Consider the following 19,784-nt stretch of genomic DNA (forward strand, 5'->3'; position numbering starts at 1 on the left):
GGCATGCAATAGGCCAGCCTTCGACCATATCCATTATCCGGTCGGCAAAAGCGGCAAATACATCCTTCTTGAAAGGAATGACTTAAGTGCATTGTGTTGCTCAACTTTCAAAGAAAAGCACAAGTCCAACTTCTCCAAAGTTGGCGTAACGCCGATTCAAACAACCGCTCTTAGTTTAGCCATAGCCACCTTCCTTGTTGTTCACCGTCGCAGGGACTGTCGTTATCCTGTTAAGCCCGCCTTAGGACTCTCTAACAAAATAGAGCGCTGTGATTGAATAACATCCACGGTGTTAGCCAATAGAAATCCCTATGGTTTGATACTAGACGTACAGGCTGAGCAAATTAATTCGCCGCCGCTAGGGTGCGTCTAGATTTCTAGGCTAGCACAGAGCATCACAGAGTCTACACCTTAAACTTAGAGCTTTTCTGTTTCTATCTAGACCTTAAACTAGCAGAGTGTCATTGCTTTTTTGTCTTAAACCAGTGCAGTATCACTGCCTCACTGCTTTTTTTCCCCCCTTAAACCAGATACACCTTAACTTTAACCAGTTATACTTAACATCACGCTTGCCTTAGATCGATTACTTCTTACAACCATGGCATATGCCTTAAAGCAACATCAAAGAGTTTTTTATACCTTAAAATAATGTTTTCAAAATCGTTTCAGTGGTTTATCAACTCGTAACAGGGTGAACGACAATTCTGCATTCGCTTCGCGGCCCTCTATCGGCTATAACCGCACTATGTAAGTTTGCTAGATCGGGTAGCGGATCTGTAGTTCGAATGAATGAGACATAAGAAACTACAAATTTGACTTGCATCTGATGTCGCAATACATCGTACTTTTATAAGTCATGCAAAATATTCTACCTTGTCAATGGACATCGTTATTTGCAAAGCCGGTGCTGGATAAACAAATAGCGTGCGTGCGACAGAGGAAAAGTTCTTTGGTGTTGCCAGATGTATCTTAAACCTATCATCAACATTTCTGTTACAGTTAGCATTCTAAAGCATATCTACCCCAGGCCTTAGATATGCTTTAGGATGCTAGGAGGGTTTGCTTGGTTCTAAAGCATAACTACCCCAGGCCTCTGTTATAGTTTTGCATCCTAAATTATATCTACCCCAGACCTCTGTTACAGGTAGTATCCTAAAGCATATCTACCCCAGACATCTGTTACAGGTAGCATCCTAAAGCATATCTACCCCAGGCCTCTGTTACAGGTAGCATCCTAAAGCATATCTACCCCAGGCCTCTGTTACAGGTAGCATCCTAAAGCATATCTACCCCAGACCTCTGTTACAGGTAGTATCCTAAAGCATATCTACCCCAGACCTCTGTTACAGGTAGTATCCTAAAGCATATCTACCACAGACATATGTTACAGGTAGCATTCTAAAGCATATCTACCCCAGGCCTCTGTTACAGGTAGCGTTCTAAAGCATATCTACATGTACCCCAGGCCTCTGTTACAGGTAGCATCCTAAAGCATATCTACCCCAGACCTCTGTTACAGTTTTGCATCCTAAAGCATATCTACCCCAGACCTCTGTTACAGGTAGCATCCTAAAGCATATCTACTCCAGGCCTCTGTTACAGGTAGTATCCTAAAGCATATCTACCTCATGCTTTTGCTACAGTAGGCTACCATCTCTGTGCTAAAAGCCTTGCTGCTCTTTACAGGGTGGTTTACATGAGAGCTGCCATGGTTTTATTGTTATACTCATAATGCGCTGTGGCATTAACCGCTGAATTACTGTGCTGTCTTATCAGCATCCAGGTTTTAAAGGGCATTAAACATGAGGACATTAATCCTCATTAACTAACACACACAGCAGTTATCCACACACTGTACACCAGAGAGAGAAGAAATGCTTACTCCTTTGAATAGTCCTTTGAGAGTTCTTTACTGGAGAAAGAGCGTGATGGAGAGGGAGAGAGAGAAAGATGGAGGTATAGAGGTTGAGAGAGAGGTATAGAGGGGGGCAGAGCGGTATAGAATGAGAGATGGAGTGAGAGAAAAATGGAAGAGAGTAATAGAGAGAGGTATAGAGGGAGAAAAAGGAAGAGAGAGATTACCATAGAAGGAGGGGAGAGATTCAGAAATGTATAGAGGTACACCGAGAGGGAGAGATGAAGGCACAGAGAGAGTGTTTGTGTGCATGCATATGTGTGTGTGTGTGTCTGTGTGTGTCTGTGTCTGTGTGACTGTGAGAATGTTTGTGCATGTGCACACGTGTGTGTGTGAGTCTTTGTTTGAACTGAGCCAGCCCAGCAGACACGCCTGGGAGCGGTCCCCACAGGTGGCACAGCTCAGGGCTCATCTGGCCCAATGCTGGCTCAGATCTGGCTATGATCCGGCAGCAGCAGCAGCAGGCCGCCCCCCTCAGGGGTAATCAGCTTAGGCAGCAGCAGCAGCAGCAGCACCCGGGCAGCCTAGCGTATCAGGTACCGTCGCCTAGCAGCAGCAGCAACCCATAGAGTGAGCACATAACACCACCTCTCTCACACACACACACACACACACACACACACACACACACACACACACACACACAGAATAAGGACATTAAGCCACACAGAGAGCAGCATTTGGAATAACGTCCTCAACAAACTGCCATGACACATACAGTACACACACACACTGCCATGACCAGTGTTTTAGTCACATTTGTGGGTATAAGTTGTTTTTTGTTGACAACATAAAGATAGGGCAAAATGTGCATGTTTTAACCTTTACGTAGAGCGTAATTAGGTCTTAGCAGCTCCATGGTCTATTAACATTCAAACGAGAGGCAGCTTTCAAAGGCCACACTGTATACTGCCAAGAAACTCTATAACGCATGCAAGGCCATACCCTATAGTCCATACACACACACACACACACACACACACACACACACACACACACACACACACACTGCATGGCCACATGGACATCCTCTGAGGGCTGATCTAGAGACTGCCAGAGAGAGGAAACATACACGCAGTCACGCACACATTCACACACAAACGCACACACACACATATATATATACACATAAACACACACACGCACACACAACACACACACACACACACACACACACACACACACACAGACGTGCAACCCAAACCTCTCTTGCACAATGAGAGTGACCATCAGAGCTCCGGTCTCCATCCCAACCCCATGGACCACACACCTCCGCTCACCTCTCCTCACCTCACCTCTACTCTGTTTGGGTTCCCTCTGAGGGCAGATTGGGAGTGTTTTTAGCACACTGGCCGCATACAGTAGTACACTCACAGGGACTGGTCAGCCGTATTCATGTGAGCCAGTCTCTGGTCAGCCATGTTAATGTGAGCCGGTCTGTGGTCAATTGTGTTACTGTAATGTGAGCTGGTCTTTGGTCAGTCAAGTTCATGTAAGCTGATCCATCCCATAGTTTGTTATGGGCTGGAAGGAAAGCAAGAGGAACTTCCCATTTGTAGTTACCAAGCAACCTCCTAATCAAAGAGAGAATTCAACCAAGTTGGAAATATTACTTCCTCCCACAGAAACACTAAAAGCAGACCTCTTACACATAAACACACACGCGTACACTCACACAAGCTCTTTCTAGACCTACATGAATCATCCTTTTCAGTCAGCGTGACTGAAAAGCATGTTTGGGAGAATATTTGCAAGAGGGCAGCTTTTTAACGACATCTCGACACACAAGTATTTCAGAAGGGTGCCCTCTTTGCATCCTAATTCCCACATTCCACAGATCCACTGTACATAGCTACCATCAATAACCCCCCTACACACACACCACACACACAGCGCACACCACACACACACAACACACACACACACTCGCACATACAGTACACACACATACACCACACACACACACACACACACACACACACACACACACACACACACACACACAGATGCGAGTGCAGTGAGGGCCAGGGCCAAGCGGAGAGGAGTAGATCTGCAGCCATTGTTTTCTCCTCATCAATGATTTAGCAGCAGCAGCAGCAACACAATGAGGAGGTTTGTTTGATACCGACCTGCTTAGACCCAGCTGTTCCTACAGAGACCTCCTCATTCAGCTGCCATCAGTCTCACTCATTCAGACAAAAGGCACACACACACACACACACACACACACACACACACACACACAGCTACTTTAGTGCTGGAACATTCCGTGAAATGCTCTCGGTTTAGCCTTCCCGTTCTCTGGTTGCTACGGGTGATTTTCATATCCTCACTGACAGAGATGCACCTTTCAGGGGTCCTTCGGTGTTCTGAGCTCTCTGAATGCTGATTATGCGCACACACACACACACGCTCCCGCACAAAAAATGATGCCCATCCTTGACCAGTGTCTTCTCCCACGCACCTCTGATCGACCCTGCCGGTGGGTCGGCTCTTGGGGTTTGGTTATGATCAGGAGTGAGAGAGAGAAACATACAGTATGTCTCAGTGAGATGAAAGAGAGCCTCACTTCTGGGAGAGACAGAGTGTGCAGGCTTCTAATTAAGGCTTATGGCCTGCAGTATTAACACACACACACACACACACACACACAATCCCATCAGTAATAGCCTGATTCAGTGAGGATCTGCTCCATCAGGATGGCCCATTGAGAGCACTGTGATTCTAATGAGATGGTACAGGGAAGTACCAGTCAGCAGAGCCACGGTAGCTTCAACCAACTCATGCGAACATGCACTCAACATACACTCCCAACACACTGAACATACTCAAAACACTCTCAACACACACTCAACATACACTCCCAACACACTGAACATACTCAAAACACACACTCAACACACACTCTCTCAACTCACAACACACCCTCCACACACACTCTCTCACCTTTAACCCCATAAAGAAAAGACCTCCCCTTTCCCGTGCCTGGCAGTCAGGCGTTGACTAATTGCAGTTCGTACAGCTCCTGCAGCTGGATCCATTATGCATGGATGTAAATGTGTACACACTCAAGCGTGAATCTGCTATTTCCCTTTAATGCAGGAGCAAGTCAGTAAACTGCTATCTGCCTAGTGTACTGTAAATATCTGGGCTGTGAATAGGGGCTTGTGATTTTGATTTAACGTGCGAGTCTATCAGATGATCATCAAATGATCAACAGAATGAAGTTCGGCCAATTAAAAAAAAATGACCTGTTAAATAATGGAACAATTCATCAAAAAAGATTTAAAAAAAGTGAAAGCATGACGTCTGATGTCTTTCCAACCAAACAGATGTCAGAAAAACATACTTCAAATGAAGCAAAGTGTGGCAAAGCTGTTAAAAAATTCTGCCTAGCAAGTGTGAACGAAGATCAAAAGACTGGATTAGAATGTACTTCTTGGATGGTCAGTGAACTGTAGGGTTTGCTTTATAATTCTCTTTATAGTCTGAAAAGTGGGACCGTGGCTGGGTTGTTGCGGCACCCTCTAATTTGGAGCCTGTGTTTTATTCTTCTGCTGGTCTGCTGCATCCCCCAGGCCCAAGTCTTGGTCTTCCACAGAACAGCTCTGTGAGAAAGCTCTCTCTGCACCAGAGTCCTCCTGGTCAGACAAACCAAACACACACACACACACACACGGATACAGACACACACACACACACAGACATGTACACACACACACACACACACACACACACACACACACACACACTCCATCCATGTGTGTAAAACACTCTGTCCATGTGTGTAAAGCACTCCGTCCATGTGTGTAAAACACCGCAAGTGCACATCACCCCATCTCCCAGCCTCCAGCATATAATATAGTTGCAGGTTTACCTGAACGTTGAAATTAAACTAGAGGACTAAATAAGTAATCTTATAAACACTTCAATATCGTTGATCAGTTTAACGTTACTGAATCCTGTTTAACCAAAATGGCCTCCGTCTCAAGGCAGTCCTTTGCCCCTTTGAGAAGTTGGCGAAAAGTTCTCTCTCAAAAGCTTCCTCAGTTTAAATTCAGTGTGTGTGCGTGGTGCCTCGGATGCTGCCCTGTGTTGTCTGTCTACAGATTCAGTTCGGTTGCTCTGCAACTGTTATCATTATTATTCAGTGTAATAAATCTGATTATTTATCGTCTACCCACTTCAAATAAACACTCGCTCAGCATTAAATAGCAGAATGGGCCTGTTTTCCGAGGGAATTCAGTTCTGTTGTTCTGTTCTGCAACTTGTTATTGTTATCATTCAGCATTTATTATATTATATTATTTACCCTCTTTAAATGACTGAATAGCATAAAGGGCCTATTTTTAGTGAAAATGCAATGAAATGAGGATTGTATAGACATGGCCTGAATGATGGACGGGAAATAGGTTCTGACAGACACCCCTCAAGCATGTTAGCATTCCAGTTGCATGGTTACGGCGAGTTTATTTTCACCGCAGCTTATTCTGACGATGTTCTGCTCGGAGCGGAGTGCATCATAGGCAGGCTATCTGTACGGTTCTGCACTCCTGGTGGTGTGCTGGAACAGTGGCAGGGGAACACTGGACTGGCCTCGGACCCTCTCAGATTTAGCCTTATTGAGCTGTTCCCTCTCAGATTCAGCCTTTTTCATCTGTTCTCTCACACATTGTGCTGTTCCTTTTATAAACAGATGCAGCCTTATTGAGCTGTTCCTTTTATAAACACATGCAGCCTTATTGAGCTGTTCCTTTTATAAACACATGCAGCCTTATTGAGCTGTTCCCTCTCAGGTTGAGCGTTATTGAGCTGTTCCCTTTATAAACAGATTCAGACTCTTTTCTTTCTTTTCTCAGACTCTTCCTAAGATATGCCATTTTCCTTTTCTATAGCATTTCTCCTTTAGGGGTCAAATATCAGTGTATGAAGGTGTTTTATGGATACTGAACACAGCCTTGTATCTTTGTCACATTCAGAGTGGTTTGTGTGAAAGCGGTGTGTGTATATGACTGTTTCCCAAACTTTTTTTCTGGGGACCCACTTTTTAAAAACGACAGACCATCGCAACCCAATTCACTTCTAATATGCAACCACCAAATACTGCCCAAATTGTTGATGTTTTAGGCCATGGCTTCTCAAACTTTTCTATGTTGGGCCCCTTCAAACCATTCTACAATGGATCAGTGAAGATCAGAAAAGATCAGTTTTAATGCGCATTCGAGAGTTTGGGGATATTCTCGCATGCTACAAGTCACTCAGCATAATAAGCTGTTCCTGAATTTCTAAAGAGAGATGTTAGTCTACGTTGCGTTGCAGACATTTGGATCCATAACACCGTGGACGCCGATTCCGATGTAAACATAGCCTATGCAAATAACTCAAGTTGTTATATTATAGCCTAATTGTGGAGGTTTCTTTATTTGGAATTTAAATCCGCATTTTCTGCATTTTTAAAATTGTGATTGTTTGTGCTAAGGCTGTATTGGTGTTGTGATAGGCTATGTTGTAAGACTGTGAAATTAATCAATATCAGAACAAGAGGCTTTTGCGCAATGGGTGAAGAATACAGGAAGATGAACGATAATGCGCCTTCAGGCTACTGTAGTGGAGTTCATGAGACGGAAAACGTCAGGAAAACAGCGTTTAAAATGTCCATTTAAAAGGTACCCTAATCTAATGCACTGTTGTGCATTTTTAATCAGAACTAAGGAGGAATGTGAAGAGGCTGCTATTAACTGTAAAGATTGCATCTACAATCGAAACTATCAATAGCATAATGTCCGGTCTATGGATGTTTGTTTCGTTGTTGACAGCACGGTCTTTGAGATTCCAAATGACACATTTTAGTTTTTAATCGGCCAAGCTAAAGAGCTGGTATCTGGTATTGTTTGTGCAACTATACTACATGCAAAAATGCACAGATTGAGTTATGACAAAAAACATGACACCACTAGACTGTGGTAGTAAACGAGCTAGATCCTAAAAGAAAGGTGCTAGCTTCCCTGGCTGAATGGTAGGCTATAAGCTATTAGCCTACACAACATAAATTGTGACTATGCTGGCGACCCAAATAAAATCTCCTGCGACCCAGTCTTTGGGAACCAATGGGCTATAGGACTCCATAATACTACAGTGTTCTGCAGGAGGGTTTCAGCAACACACATACCTGTAAATAATGTTGGAGCTTTACATTTGCAGTGTGTGAAGAAGCCTGAGCAGTGGAAGTTAAATAGATTTGTGCTTGACATTTGAGTTAATACAGATCTGTGTGACGTTTGAGTTTCAATCGCACACACACACACACACACACACACACACACACACACACACACACACACTCCTGGAGGCCAGAGTTGTGAGCAGGAAGCCGTTATTGAAGTGGTTACTGTGGAGAAGCACCTACAGAGTTGTCGTGATCACTGATTGGTTGAAATCAATTCCCAGTATCGACCAAGAGAGAGGTAGCTGTTAATGGTCTTTTATGTTGGTTACTCCTGCTCTCTGTTTCACCTTATTCTCTCTCTTTTTCTCTCCCTCTTTCCTCTCTCTTTCCCTCCCCTTTTTATTCCTCTTTTCACTGTATCTGCTTCTCCCTCTTTCTCTCTTTCTCTCCTTTTTTCACCCTCTCTCTATCTTTCCTGTCTCTCCCTCTCTCTCCCTCTCTACTTTCACTCACCTTCTTCCCCCTCTCACTTTTCCTCCCCATCTCCCTTCTCTCCTTTCTCTTCTCACTGTGCTGGCCTTACTCTCCTTCTCTCTCTCTCCATCTTTTCCCCCCTCTCTCTCCCTCCCTTCCTCTCTTTCCCCCTCCTATCTCTCCCTTCTCTCCTTTCTCCCATCTCTCTCTCTCTATCTCTCTCTCCCTCTCTCTTCCTCCCATCTGTGTCTCTCTCGGGACTCTGTTGTCTTTCATTCTGGGCTGCTTTATGTTCCGTTGTCCCCTCAGTTGTCGTCTCAGCGCAGTGTTCATTAGTCGTTAGTTAGTCTAGCGTTGTTCCTGCAGCCCCCTCACATCCAGCCTTCAGCCAAGAAAATGACAGCTCACACACACACACACACACACACACACACACACACACACACACACACACACACACACACACACAGTGGTGCTTCATCCTTGCAGCTGTTTGCATCTTCATGTCTTCTTTATCTACACTGTATAGACATCTCTGCTGTGTAATAGGTTGGACTTATTTTTGCTGGTCACTGCGTATTTGTGTTGTTGAAACCATCTGTCTGTGGAAGCATGAAGCCTTTAGGGGTTTTTGTCTTGTTCTTTTTTTTAAGAAATAGTTGTTATTAGGTCTGAAGATGCTTTGGGCGAGTTTGTGTTACACTTGGTGATTGAGTATGAGGTCACTCGCTGTGTCTGCTTGATTTTGTCTTGTTTTTTTCTTGTTGTTATTTTGAGAGCCAGATTGGCAGACTCCTCAGAAATTTGGAGCAGATTACTGGCATCGCTGCACCACGTTTTGCCCCATGAAAGTGCACAAGCACCATTTCAAAGAAAGTAACCAGCGTCGGTTTCCTAAAGGCACAGCATGGCTCTGCTTTGGGTGGGGGGAAGTCCCTTTTAACTCCCCCAGAAAGAAGGTTTTATGATGAAACCATAAACTCATAAATAGCGCAAACAAAAGCGCTTTAGAGAGCTGTTTAAACCAGGAGCTGAGGGGGAGACAGTGTGGAGGGGCCTCCCTGCGCCTGGACTGGTCTCTATGGTGAACCACTGGCTGACCTCACAATGGACGTCATTCTGTGAGGAAAACTGCCCCATCTCCGCTCTCTACTACCCCGGACCCGACCCCACCTTTCCTTATAGAATGACGCCCCTCATGAGGAGGTGTCCAGAGCTTCCCAGCAGGAACATACAAGTCAAAGATGGACTCACATCCCACTGCAAGGTGCACTTGAACCATCAGCCATCTACCGCCTTCTACATGCTGGTGGAGCAGGGCAGGCTTAGGGCACAGAAGTTACACCTGGTTGCAGACAGGTGTTTAACGCAGGGTTCCCACGGGTCATGGAATTTCTGGAATATCATGGAATGTTAAAGAAGCCCTATGCAGGTCTGGTTATTCCTTCACTGTTTCTGGGTTTTCGCTGGATTTGGGCTCACATTTTTCACGACATAGCTCCCCCTGCAGCTTTGGTAGCAAGTGACTGCTACGCTAAACCCCTACTAGCTAGTGAGCTAGCCATCAAGAATAAAATCACAATAAAACGGTCGAGCAAACACATTGTTCAAGAGACTATCAAACCACATTACAAAAACGAAGTTCACCCAAGGGTAGGCTCCTTACAATTTCAATAGCAACAAAGCCAAGTCGGTGTCCGTTTTGCAGTCTTCTTAGAAACTACAATCTGACTACATTTTCGAGGCGCGATTGGATACTTCTGCTGAGTCACATCCGGATTTACCCGGACTGGGAACAGAAAGTTGCATATTCGTTTTTTCCGCGGAGAAGCGATATGGGGAGACGAAGCATCCACCAAACAACCCAGAAAGTGTTGTAGAACCATCAGAACGACTCTCAACCTGCATAATTAAGGTCATTTTTCCTAAAATTGTTGCATAGGGCTTCTTTAATAAAGTCTATTCCAGACATAGAAAGTCAGAGAATTATATCATATTTGGGGCTTTTCCATTACCTCTTGCTTGAGTGGTTGTGGTTAGCCCTACTTTGCTTTGTTTTTCAATGCCCATTTATTTATTTACTAAGGTCATGGAAATTCAGGATTTTTGTCATGAAAAGCCATGCAAAAAGTCATGGAATTTTACATTTGACTTAGAGTGGGAACTCTGTAAACCCTGTAAATGAATATGAAACACAGTACATCGGTTAGGCCAAGCATAGCAAAGCGTGTTTATTGGTCTTGTGATGCTTATTTGTCATGTTATTATAAAAGGGAAGCCCCTTCAGCACCATTGAACACCTTATATAGAAGAGCCAGATATGTGGAGGATATCATCCATGTCCAGGAGGCTGCAACCTTAATACACACACACAGACTAGACCCGCAGCAGTTCAGGACAACGGTAGTATGAGCCTGGGTCCAGCAGCAGTATGGGCCTGGGTCTAGCAGCAGTGGGAACCTCAGGACAATGGTAGTAGGAGCCTGGGTCTAGCAATTGCAAGAGCCTGGGTTCAGCTGTTGAGCTGCAGTATATTTCACTCAAAACTCCCTGTGAGATGGAGGTGCCGGCTTGACTGGTCTGGCCAATGCAGGTGGTTTCCATGCGACTCTGAGCACTCCATGGCATCAGTGAGACTCCGGCTTCACACCCTGATGTGCTGAAGCGGTGATGAAGCCTCCCAGCATGGACAGCTTGTGTATGTGTTTGTGTGTGCATGTCTGAACAGCTTTTCCATACACACACACACACGCACACACACACACTCCTGGCGTGTCGATGCATTGGGCATGATTGTAGCCTTCTGAGCTCCTGTGGCATCTCTCAATCACACCTGCTTAGTTTGTTGATGAAAGTCTCTCACTCTCACACACACACACACAAACACACCCACACTGATGGAGCGGTCGTCTCTCAGATCAATAGCTAATGTGTCGCCTCACCACATCAATGCGCTCTCCAGAAGCTTCCCTCGAATATTGATTGGATATGCTGATTCCATTGTGGCGTGCTGTTTCTTTTCAAATCATTTATAATGTTGCCCACAAAAACTTTATTTATTTATATATGCTACTCTCAATTTTCTTTCTCCTCAGTTTAGCTCCGACTTCCAAAACAAAACACGTCCAACGGAAATCAAACTACCCCTGGCTCAGACAGAAGGCCAAACATTTGGAGCCAGGCACTCAACAGCCATTTCAGTCCACACTGACTGACAGTGTTGTTTGTGTCGTGTAGTCTCCCCATTGCTATTGTTATTACTTAATTTAAGTATTTAGAATACCGTGAAATATCGTGATATAGTTTTAAAGTCTTTATCACCCATCCCTGCTGTGTTTTTTTAGTCTACACATTATTTTTATAACTCAATTCAAGTACTTAAATGGCTTATTTAAGGGCCTCTTCCACCATCCCATCTGAAGTTGCATTTGTGTTATCAGTGTGTGATCTCTGCTTGGGCCCGGCATTAGTCATCTGTAGAGCCACACATGGCCCACAGGACCAAACACTACAGAGGTGTGTGATTGGTTGAGAGCAGTTCAGTGGAGATGTTTGATTGGTTGGTTGAGAAGCTTTCTTGAACAGAGGTGTGTGATTAGTTGAGAGTGGTTGTTGAGTAGAGATGTTTGGTTGTTTGAGAAGCTTTCTTGAACAGAGGTGTGCGATTGGTTGAGAGTGGTTGTTGAGCAGGAGAGAGGGTTGATGGGAGTGAGGAAGTGTCCAGTCGGAGGAGGGAGGGGCCTGACGGTCCATGCTCCCCCATAATCGCTATCTGATGAGTCATGGCGCTGGAGGGAGGCTAAGTGCTTATTTATGTTTTGCTTTAAGAGCACTATTTGACAGCTATTTTCATATGTTTAGCGATGGTTGGAGTGGCACAGTTCCCCTCAAACCCTGGCATTAAATTGAGAGATAGAGAGTGTTTGTGTGTGTGTGTGTGTGTGTGTGTGTTCTGTGTAGGACAGTTGGTGTATCAGGGCCTCATCAAAGCCTGACTCCACTGTTTCCTGTTAGGAGATCTTTAATTTAGTTTGTGTGTGTGTCTGCTTATGGTTTCTACTCACTGTTTCAGAGTTCCTCATGACATAAATGTGCACACTCACACACACAAACACAACACACACACACACACACACACACACACACACACATATACATAAATACACATGCACACATACACACGCAGGTCTACGAGCATACATTCACAAACACACACACACACTCATAAAACATTTACACACATATATTCACATGCACAGTCACACACACATACACACGCACACACACACACACCCACACACCTCCTGATCTGGGTGTTAGCTGAACTAATTGCTTTCTAGAGAGTCCTGGTTCACCACTAATTGTGTGATGCTGTCAAGGGCCAGTGAGGGGGTGGGCTGCTTCTGTCAGGTGTGTCAACTGGAGTAAATAAATACCTGAGACACACACACGCACACACACACATACACACACACACACACACACACACACACACACACACACACACACACACACACACACACACACACACACACACACACTCACAAACATATTAGCAGCCTCCCCAGGCACAGAGCTGCACCGCCAGTCACACACATTACTGTGGATATTTATACACTCTTGTTTTATTTGTTCTCACATGCGGCGGAACGGGAAGCGTTGGAAGTCTCTCTTCTCATAATAGCCTCCATCTTGTTTAGAAGCAGCAGCGTCGTCTGAATGGGGCTGTCACACTCCCGTGCTCATAACAGTCATTAGGCCCGCAGCTCAGGACTTTGGGGTGGTGTGAAGTAAGCCTCGAAGAACGTAGTCAAATTCCGGGCTTTTGAAGTCGAGGTGACAGGACAGCTCGGCAGAGAACAGAGAGCGTTTCCCGTTGGGCCCCGTCATTGCCTTGCCGTGCCTTGCAGTTCAAGTGGGGGCAGTAGAATGTACTTGTGTGAAAAACTGCAGGGCAGATTGTGCCCCCACAGGTGAAGTCACACTTTTGAAGAGTCTGTGGCAGGCTTCATTACACCAAAGTGGATCAGTTTAATATAGTCGCCTACACCCACTGAACTAGTGCACTGTGCCGGTGTGAGATGTACTTTAAACAAAAGTAGGCTACGCTTCAAGCAGGACTTATTATCTCTTTCCATTTGAGGCTTTCAGGAGAGGTTTTGAGGTCCTGCAGGGATGGACTCGCCAGATTCGCTTTTGTATTCATGATGAGACAGCTGCTGGACTCATTCAGCTGCTGACTCGTTGCAGCCGACTGGAGAGAGTGACTGGGGCAAATCTGAGTGTAGCAGCCAACTGGAGAGAGTGACTGGGGCAAATCTGAATGTATCAGGTGATCGGAGAGAGCGACTGGGGCAAATCTGAGTGTAGCAGCCGACTGGAGAGAGCGACTGGGGCAAATCAGAGTGTATCAGCTGATCGGAGAGAGCGACTGGGGTAAATCTGAGTGAGATCAGGAGGGGTTGGACAGGTTTGGGTCCCTCTGATTCAGCGCTGCAAAGAGACCAAGGAGCGGTGTAGCAACCAGCTGGCCCAGCGCTCGACCTGAGTGATAGACACACGCTTACAGTAGAGAGGGTGTAACCTGATCTTACGAGTTCACCCACAGCGAGGTTTTATTGATGCTTGAGTGCTGGCAATAAGCATGTCTTGCTTGGTAGCTGGCCATGCCCCTGGGACGCCTATAGTGAAGATTGTGTGTGAGTGATGTCCAGTGATGTCTAGTGAGGGTAATTTGAGCTGAGAGTTACCAGTAAAAGGAAGGAGAGTAGGTTTATGTGTAATCACTGGGCTCTATGCAACACGCTAGCAGTGATTACCAAACAGACCGCTCCACTCCTATTGGATCTGAGTAAGTGCTTGACTGGCGCCCCAAAGGGCCAATCACTGACTGACTGTGAGCCTGTGATTGATTACAGGCGGAGGCCTGATGAGAGACTTGAGAGGGGGATGGTCTGTGTGTGTGTGTGTGTGTGTGTGTGTGTGTGTGTGTGTGTGTGCGTGTGTGTGTGTTGAGCTGGCTAGCGACTGGCTAACCGCTAGCAGTAAGGCCAACAGAAGCCTTAGAGACCGCATGGCTACACAATAAACCCCTGCTGTACTGCACATCTCAAACAGACGCATGCAGCATCGTGCCTTTCATTAAGTTACATAACATAGCTATTAAAGAATATATTGTCATGATATGCATGTAGGCATGAGGTTTAGTACCAGCCAGGGTAAGCCGTTGAGTTTAGAATACGTAGTAATATGCACATATTGCTAACATGGGAAATAAGGGAAAGAAATTTAAGGGAATGAAATCCCCTTATGCAGGAATAGGCTAGCAAACAGGCATAAGATTGTTGTTAGAGACACATATCATATGGATTTACAGCGTCTCGTCTCTGCTCCAGACGTAATGCCCTCTCCAATAATGATGTTGTCTCACATGCTGTTTTTCTCTGCTGCTTTTGGGCCAGGCTGTAATTTCAGAGATCGATGTGGATATTTGAAGCATATCCAGATATTCACAGATTTCTCTGGCTGCATGACCGAGGTGACATCATTATGTTATCGGCAGAGATATTGATCCTCACAGTCTAACAAGATCCCCCAAAGAAACCAGGAACTGGGTGGGGGTCGATGTGTGTGTGTGTGTGTGTGTGTGTGTGTGCGACTGTGTCATGCTTGCTAGGGTTAGGGCTGTTTACTGAGCAGAAGAAGGAGATTCACCATCCAGACAGTCGACGGTTGCCGTGGGCAACCAATGTGTTTGTGAGAAATAATGAAGCCGTGTGTGTTTACACACTCTGGAGGAAAGTTATGCTAAAATAACAATTAAATTCCACTACAGGACAGAGCTATGCCTATATGGATAAGGGTCTGCTTAATACGACTTTAACTTAATACGACTTTTAGTTGACTTTAACTTTGACGGAAGAATAACACCAAATGCTGGACAGGACAGAGTTATGGAAAATAACAAGTTAATTACATTACAGGACGGAGTTATGGGAAAATAACAAGTTAATTAGACTGCAGGACGGAGTTATGGGAAAATAACAGGTTAATCAGACCGCAGAACAGAATTATGGAGAAATAATGCTACAGTATGAATCCAGAGCTCTAGACTGGCATAGCTCCGAGACAGGTTTATTGGAGCTCTGCCACCCCTCTTACTGAGGTGTGCCCGTGTGTGTGTGTGTGTGTGTGTGTGTGTGTGTGTGTGTGTGTGTGTGTGTGAAGCGGAATCTCTGGGCACTGACTCACCTGCTGGCAGATGTGTGTGAAACATTCTATGAATACTAACTCTATGCTGTAACTTCTGTGAGTTTATGTAAGGTGTGTGTGTGTGACTGTGTGTAGCGAAATCTCTGGGCACTGTCCGTGTGATGCAACTTTACCATCATTTTTCCTGAGGTGTGTGTGGAAGTTAGTCTTAGGTGTGTGTGTGGAAGTCAGGATCTACTCTCCAAAGCTGGCATTGTCTGGGATGCTGTGATCCCTTCCTCAGGTCTCTTATCAGTGCGGTAACTCCTGTTTCCTATCATATGCAGTAACTCCAGTTTCCTAACGTGTATAGTAACTCTTGTCTTCCTTACATGTGTGTCGACCTGAGTCGTAGTAGTCTATGAGCATTGAATCATAGTGATGGGATTCCCTCAAGAGTCTTAACGTGTGTGTGTAGGTTGCTAGCCTGTCCTCCAGACTGAGGGCCTTAGTGTTGTCTCAGTCTGTCATTAGCACTGACCTAATGATCATTTCAGTATTCAGTATTTGCTAACTTGTCGTTAGCATTGCCTCAGCGCTGTAAATTGTAAATTGATAGCTAGCTGACATGATATAGATAGTCTGCTTAAGCATTGACTAACTGATGTGATATCGATTGCTAGTCTGGTTTAGCATTGACTCTATGATATGTGATATGATATAGATTGCTAGCATGCTATTATAGCATTGACTCAGTGATGTGATATCGATTGCTATTCTGGTTTAGCATTGACTCTATGATATGTGATATGATATAGATTGCTAGCTTGCTATTATAGCATTGACTAATTGATGTCATATAGATTGCTAGTCTGGTTTAGCATTGACTCTATGATATGTGATATGATATAGATTGCTAGCTTGCTATTATAGCATTGACTCAGTGATGTGATATCGACTGGGCAGCACGCTGTTTCCCAGAAGGCAGTGCGCCAGGGCCGGAGAGGGTGACGGGCATGGGCTGGGAAATAGCTGGGCATCTGATGCCAGGCAGGGGCACCCTCACAGGTGCAGTCACACGATTGACTAGAGGAGGTGTCACAGATCTAATGACGCAATACTGTCACAATATCATGCGATTTCATTTTCAAATAAATCGCCATTTATTTCTGATATTATATGACGTGTGTGAGTAGTGTGTGTGTGAATGTGTGTGATTAATGCATGTGTATAACGGAGTAGAGTCTCTGTGTGTGTGTGTGTGTGTGTGTGTTTGAGTTTGATTGTGTGTATGTGTGGGGGGAGTCTGTAGGGTTTAGACAGGAGCAGGTGTAAATAGTCTGGGTGTGTGATGGAGAGTAGAATGTGTGTGGATTTGTGTGATTTGTGTGTGCGTGTCTGATTAGTGTGTGTGTGTGTGGGGGGCCGCGGGGTGTCGACAGGAGCAGGTGTAAATACTCTGGGTGATCAACGATGCTGTTTACTGCAGGTGACGGGAGGAGAGCAGGGGTTTCCATAGCTACCTGAGAGAGGCTGCTGCAGATGGGCTGCTCCGTACAGCTCACAGTGTGTCTAAATGTGTGTGTGCGTGCGTGCGTCGTGTGTTCACATTGTGTGTGTGTGTGTGTCTGTGGTGCAGATCCTTCATACAGCTGTTGGTGTGTGTGTACGTGTGTGTGTGTGTGTGTGTGTGTGTGTGTGTGTGTGTGTGTGTGTGTGTGTGTGTGTGTGTGTGTGTGTGTAAAAAGCAGGGGAGAGAGAATGTGTGGGTGTTTGTGTGCAAGGTGGTTCAGATTGGCTCCTCCACAAAAAGCTCTCAGAGGAGCAGAACACAAAAATGGAGTAACTGTGTGTGTGTGTGTGTGTGTGTGTGTGTGTGTGTGTGTGTGTGTGTGTGTGTGTGTGTGTGTGTTCGGTTGGGGGGTGGGGGGCTGTTTTACTATGGCACTCCTAAATTGGTCGACTTCATCAGCTGTGTGTGTTTAACAGTGTCATGTGTTTTCTGTTTCAGGTGCTTTGCAGGTGGACATCATGCCTGCCCAGGGAGAGATCAGTGTCGGAGAGGGCAAATTCTTCCTCTGTGAGGGTATGTGGGTCACACACATTATAATTTAGTAATTATTGTTTTATTGTTATTGTTATTAATGCTATTATTATACCATTATTGCAGCAATATTATGCTTAGTTAATAGATATTATGTGTCATTGTTATTAAGTGTCATCATACATTGTTATAACATTGAAACATGCACATTATGTATATAGTGAGGATTATCAGGATTATAATCAGAGAGAGAGAAAATATATTCATCGTCACCTCCAAGTGTTTTGGACTTTAATTGTAATGACGAGAGTGTGTATGGCAGCCTGTAGTTGTGTGTATGGTGGACGAGAGTGTGTGTGGCAGACTAGCCCGATGTATGGCAGCCTATAGTCGTGCCAGCGCATCTTTCCACAGTCCTTGGCACTTGCTGACAGCTCTGTGTTAAAGGTGTCAGTAATCAGTAATTTAGTGTGTGGAAACGCATGTGTGTGTTATTGTGCTGAGACAGCAGCTCTCTTACATCAGTGTACAGTACATGATGGAGAGTATATGGTAGAGTGTGTATACTGGAGTGTGCATGTTGGAGTATGTATGTTGAAGTGTGCATGTTGGAGTATGTATGTTGAAGTGTGCATGTTGGTGTATGCATGTTGAAGTGTGCATGTTGGAGTATGCATGCTACAATAATGTGTGCATGTTAGAGTATGCATGCTAGATTGTGTACACTGACTAGTGTTGCACGGTGTATCGATACTAAAAAGGTATCACGATGCCTTCACACAAAAAAACGATACGATTTCAGACGTTTTTAAAATCGATACTTTCTTAAAATAATAAAGTTCTGTGTCTGTTCTGTGTGCACTGCTGTGTGCACTGCTGCTCTCACTGCTCCTTGCACGCATCTAGGCAAGTGGGCGTGTCAAGCAGGCAGCTCTGAGTAAGTGAGTGCGCAGCCAACGTCAACATAGTTCTTTGCCGACAGTTCTAGGCCTTGTGGATAAAACAAAAGGTGCAGTGAAATCTGCAACTATTTCGGATACATCGCGAATAGTGAAGGCAAGCCTTCAGGTACACAGAGGCCCGTTTGTAAAATATGTTTCAAAGTCTTGTAGGCTACGCATGGAACTTGGCTAAACACCTGGCAGACATATCCCAACATTTTTAAAGAGTTCAAAGAACTAGTCTTAATTTTGTCACCTATTTTTAATTTAGTCTTAGTCTTAGTCTTGTGACGAAATGTCCTTTTTAGTCTTTGTCATATTTAGTCATTCAAATATCATTTTTGTTAGTCAAGTTTTAGTCAACTAAAAGTCTCGTCATTTTAGTCTAGTTTTAGTCATACTAAAGGTATCTTAGTCTTAGTCAAGTTTTTAGTCAACTAAAAGTCTAAAAGTCATTTTAGTCTAGTTTTAGTCAAACTAAAGGTATCTTAGTCTTAGTCAGTTTTAGTCAACACATTTTAGTCTTTTTTTATAACAAATTATTTCTGATTACCATTTGAGTCAAATAGTGTTTCACACATCTCAATTTTCCAACAATATTGTGTGTCCACAGGGCTACTCGTCTGTTATAATTACTCATTCTGATTTTTTGTCAGTCAGTATGTTTACATGCACAGGTAAGTCGAGCTACAGTTATAGCTTCGGCTGGGATTTGACCATAGACAGTAAAAGATTTGACTGGATCACTGTCATATTAAGTAGACCAGTGTTTCTCAAAGTGTGGTCCGGGAATCACTGGTGGTCCATAAGCTATCTCAAGTGGTCCGTGAGCAGGCGTGGTAAAATATAATACAGATGAGTTGTTTGCAATATTGAACCAACTTGTATGTAAAACAGTTCTGCAACACTGTCTATGTAAGATATGCCAGTTTAAATCATACAGTATGAATCCACACAATAAGCAAAGTGCAAAGACAATAAGCAAGGTGGTTCAGTGAGTAGGCCTATTGTGTAGACTAATTATAGGCTACTGTTGAAGTAGGTCTAATCTTT

At 44.5% G+C, this 19,784-nt stretch overlaps 1 protein-coding gene across 1 annotated transcript in view; it reads left to right on the forward strand.

The window, feature by feature from the left end:
- The window catches only part of ncam1b (neural cell adhesion molecule 1b), a 115,936-nt gene that overhangs the window by 33,958 nt on the left and 62,194 nt on the right, over positions 1 to 19,784 (forward strand). Inside the window, exon 2 of the mRNA XM_048267010.1 lies at positions 17,758 to 17,832. Within this exon, the coding sequence (XP_048122967.1) occupies positions 17,758 to 17,832 (75 nt within the window). The remainder of the gene's footprint in view (positions 1 to 17,757; positions 17,833 to 19,784) is intronic.

Source organism: Alosa alosa, chromosome 16, assembly GCF_017589495.1.
Source record: "Alosa alosa isolate M-15738 ecotype Scorff River chromosome 16, AALO_Geno_1.1, whole genome shotgun sequence".
NCBI classification, from domain to species: Eukaryota; Metazoa; Chordata; class Actinopteri; order Clupeiformes; family Clupeidae; genus Alosa; species Alosa alosa.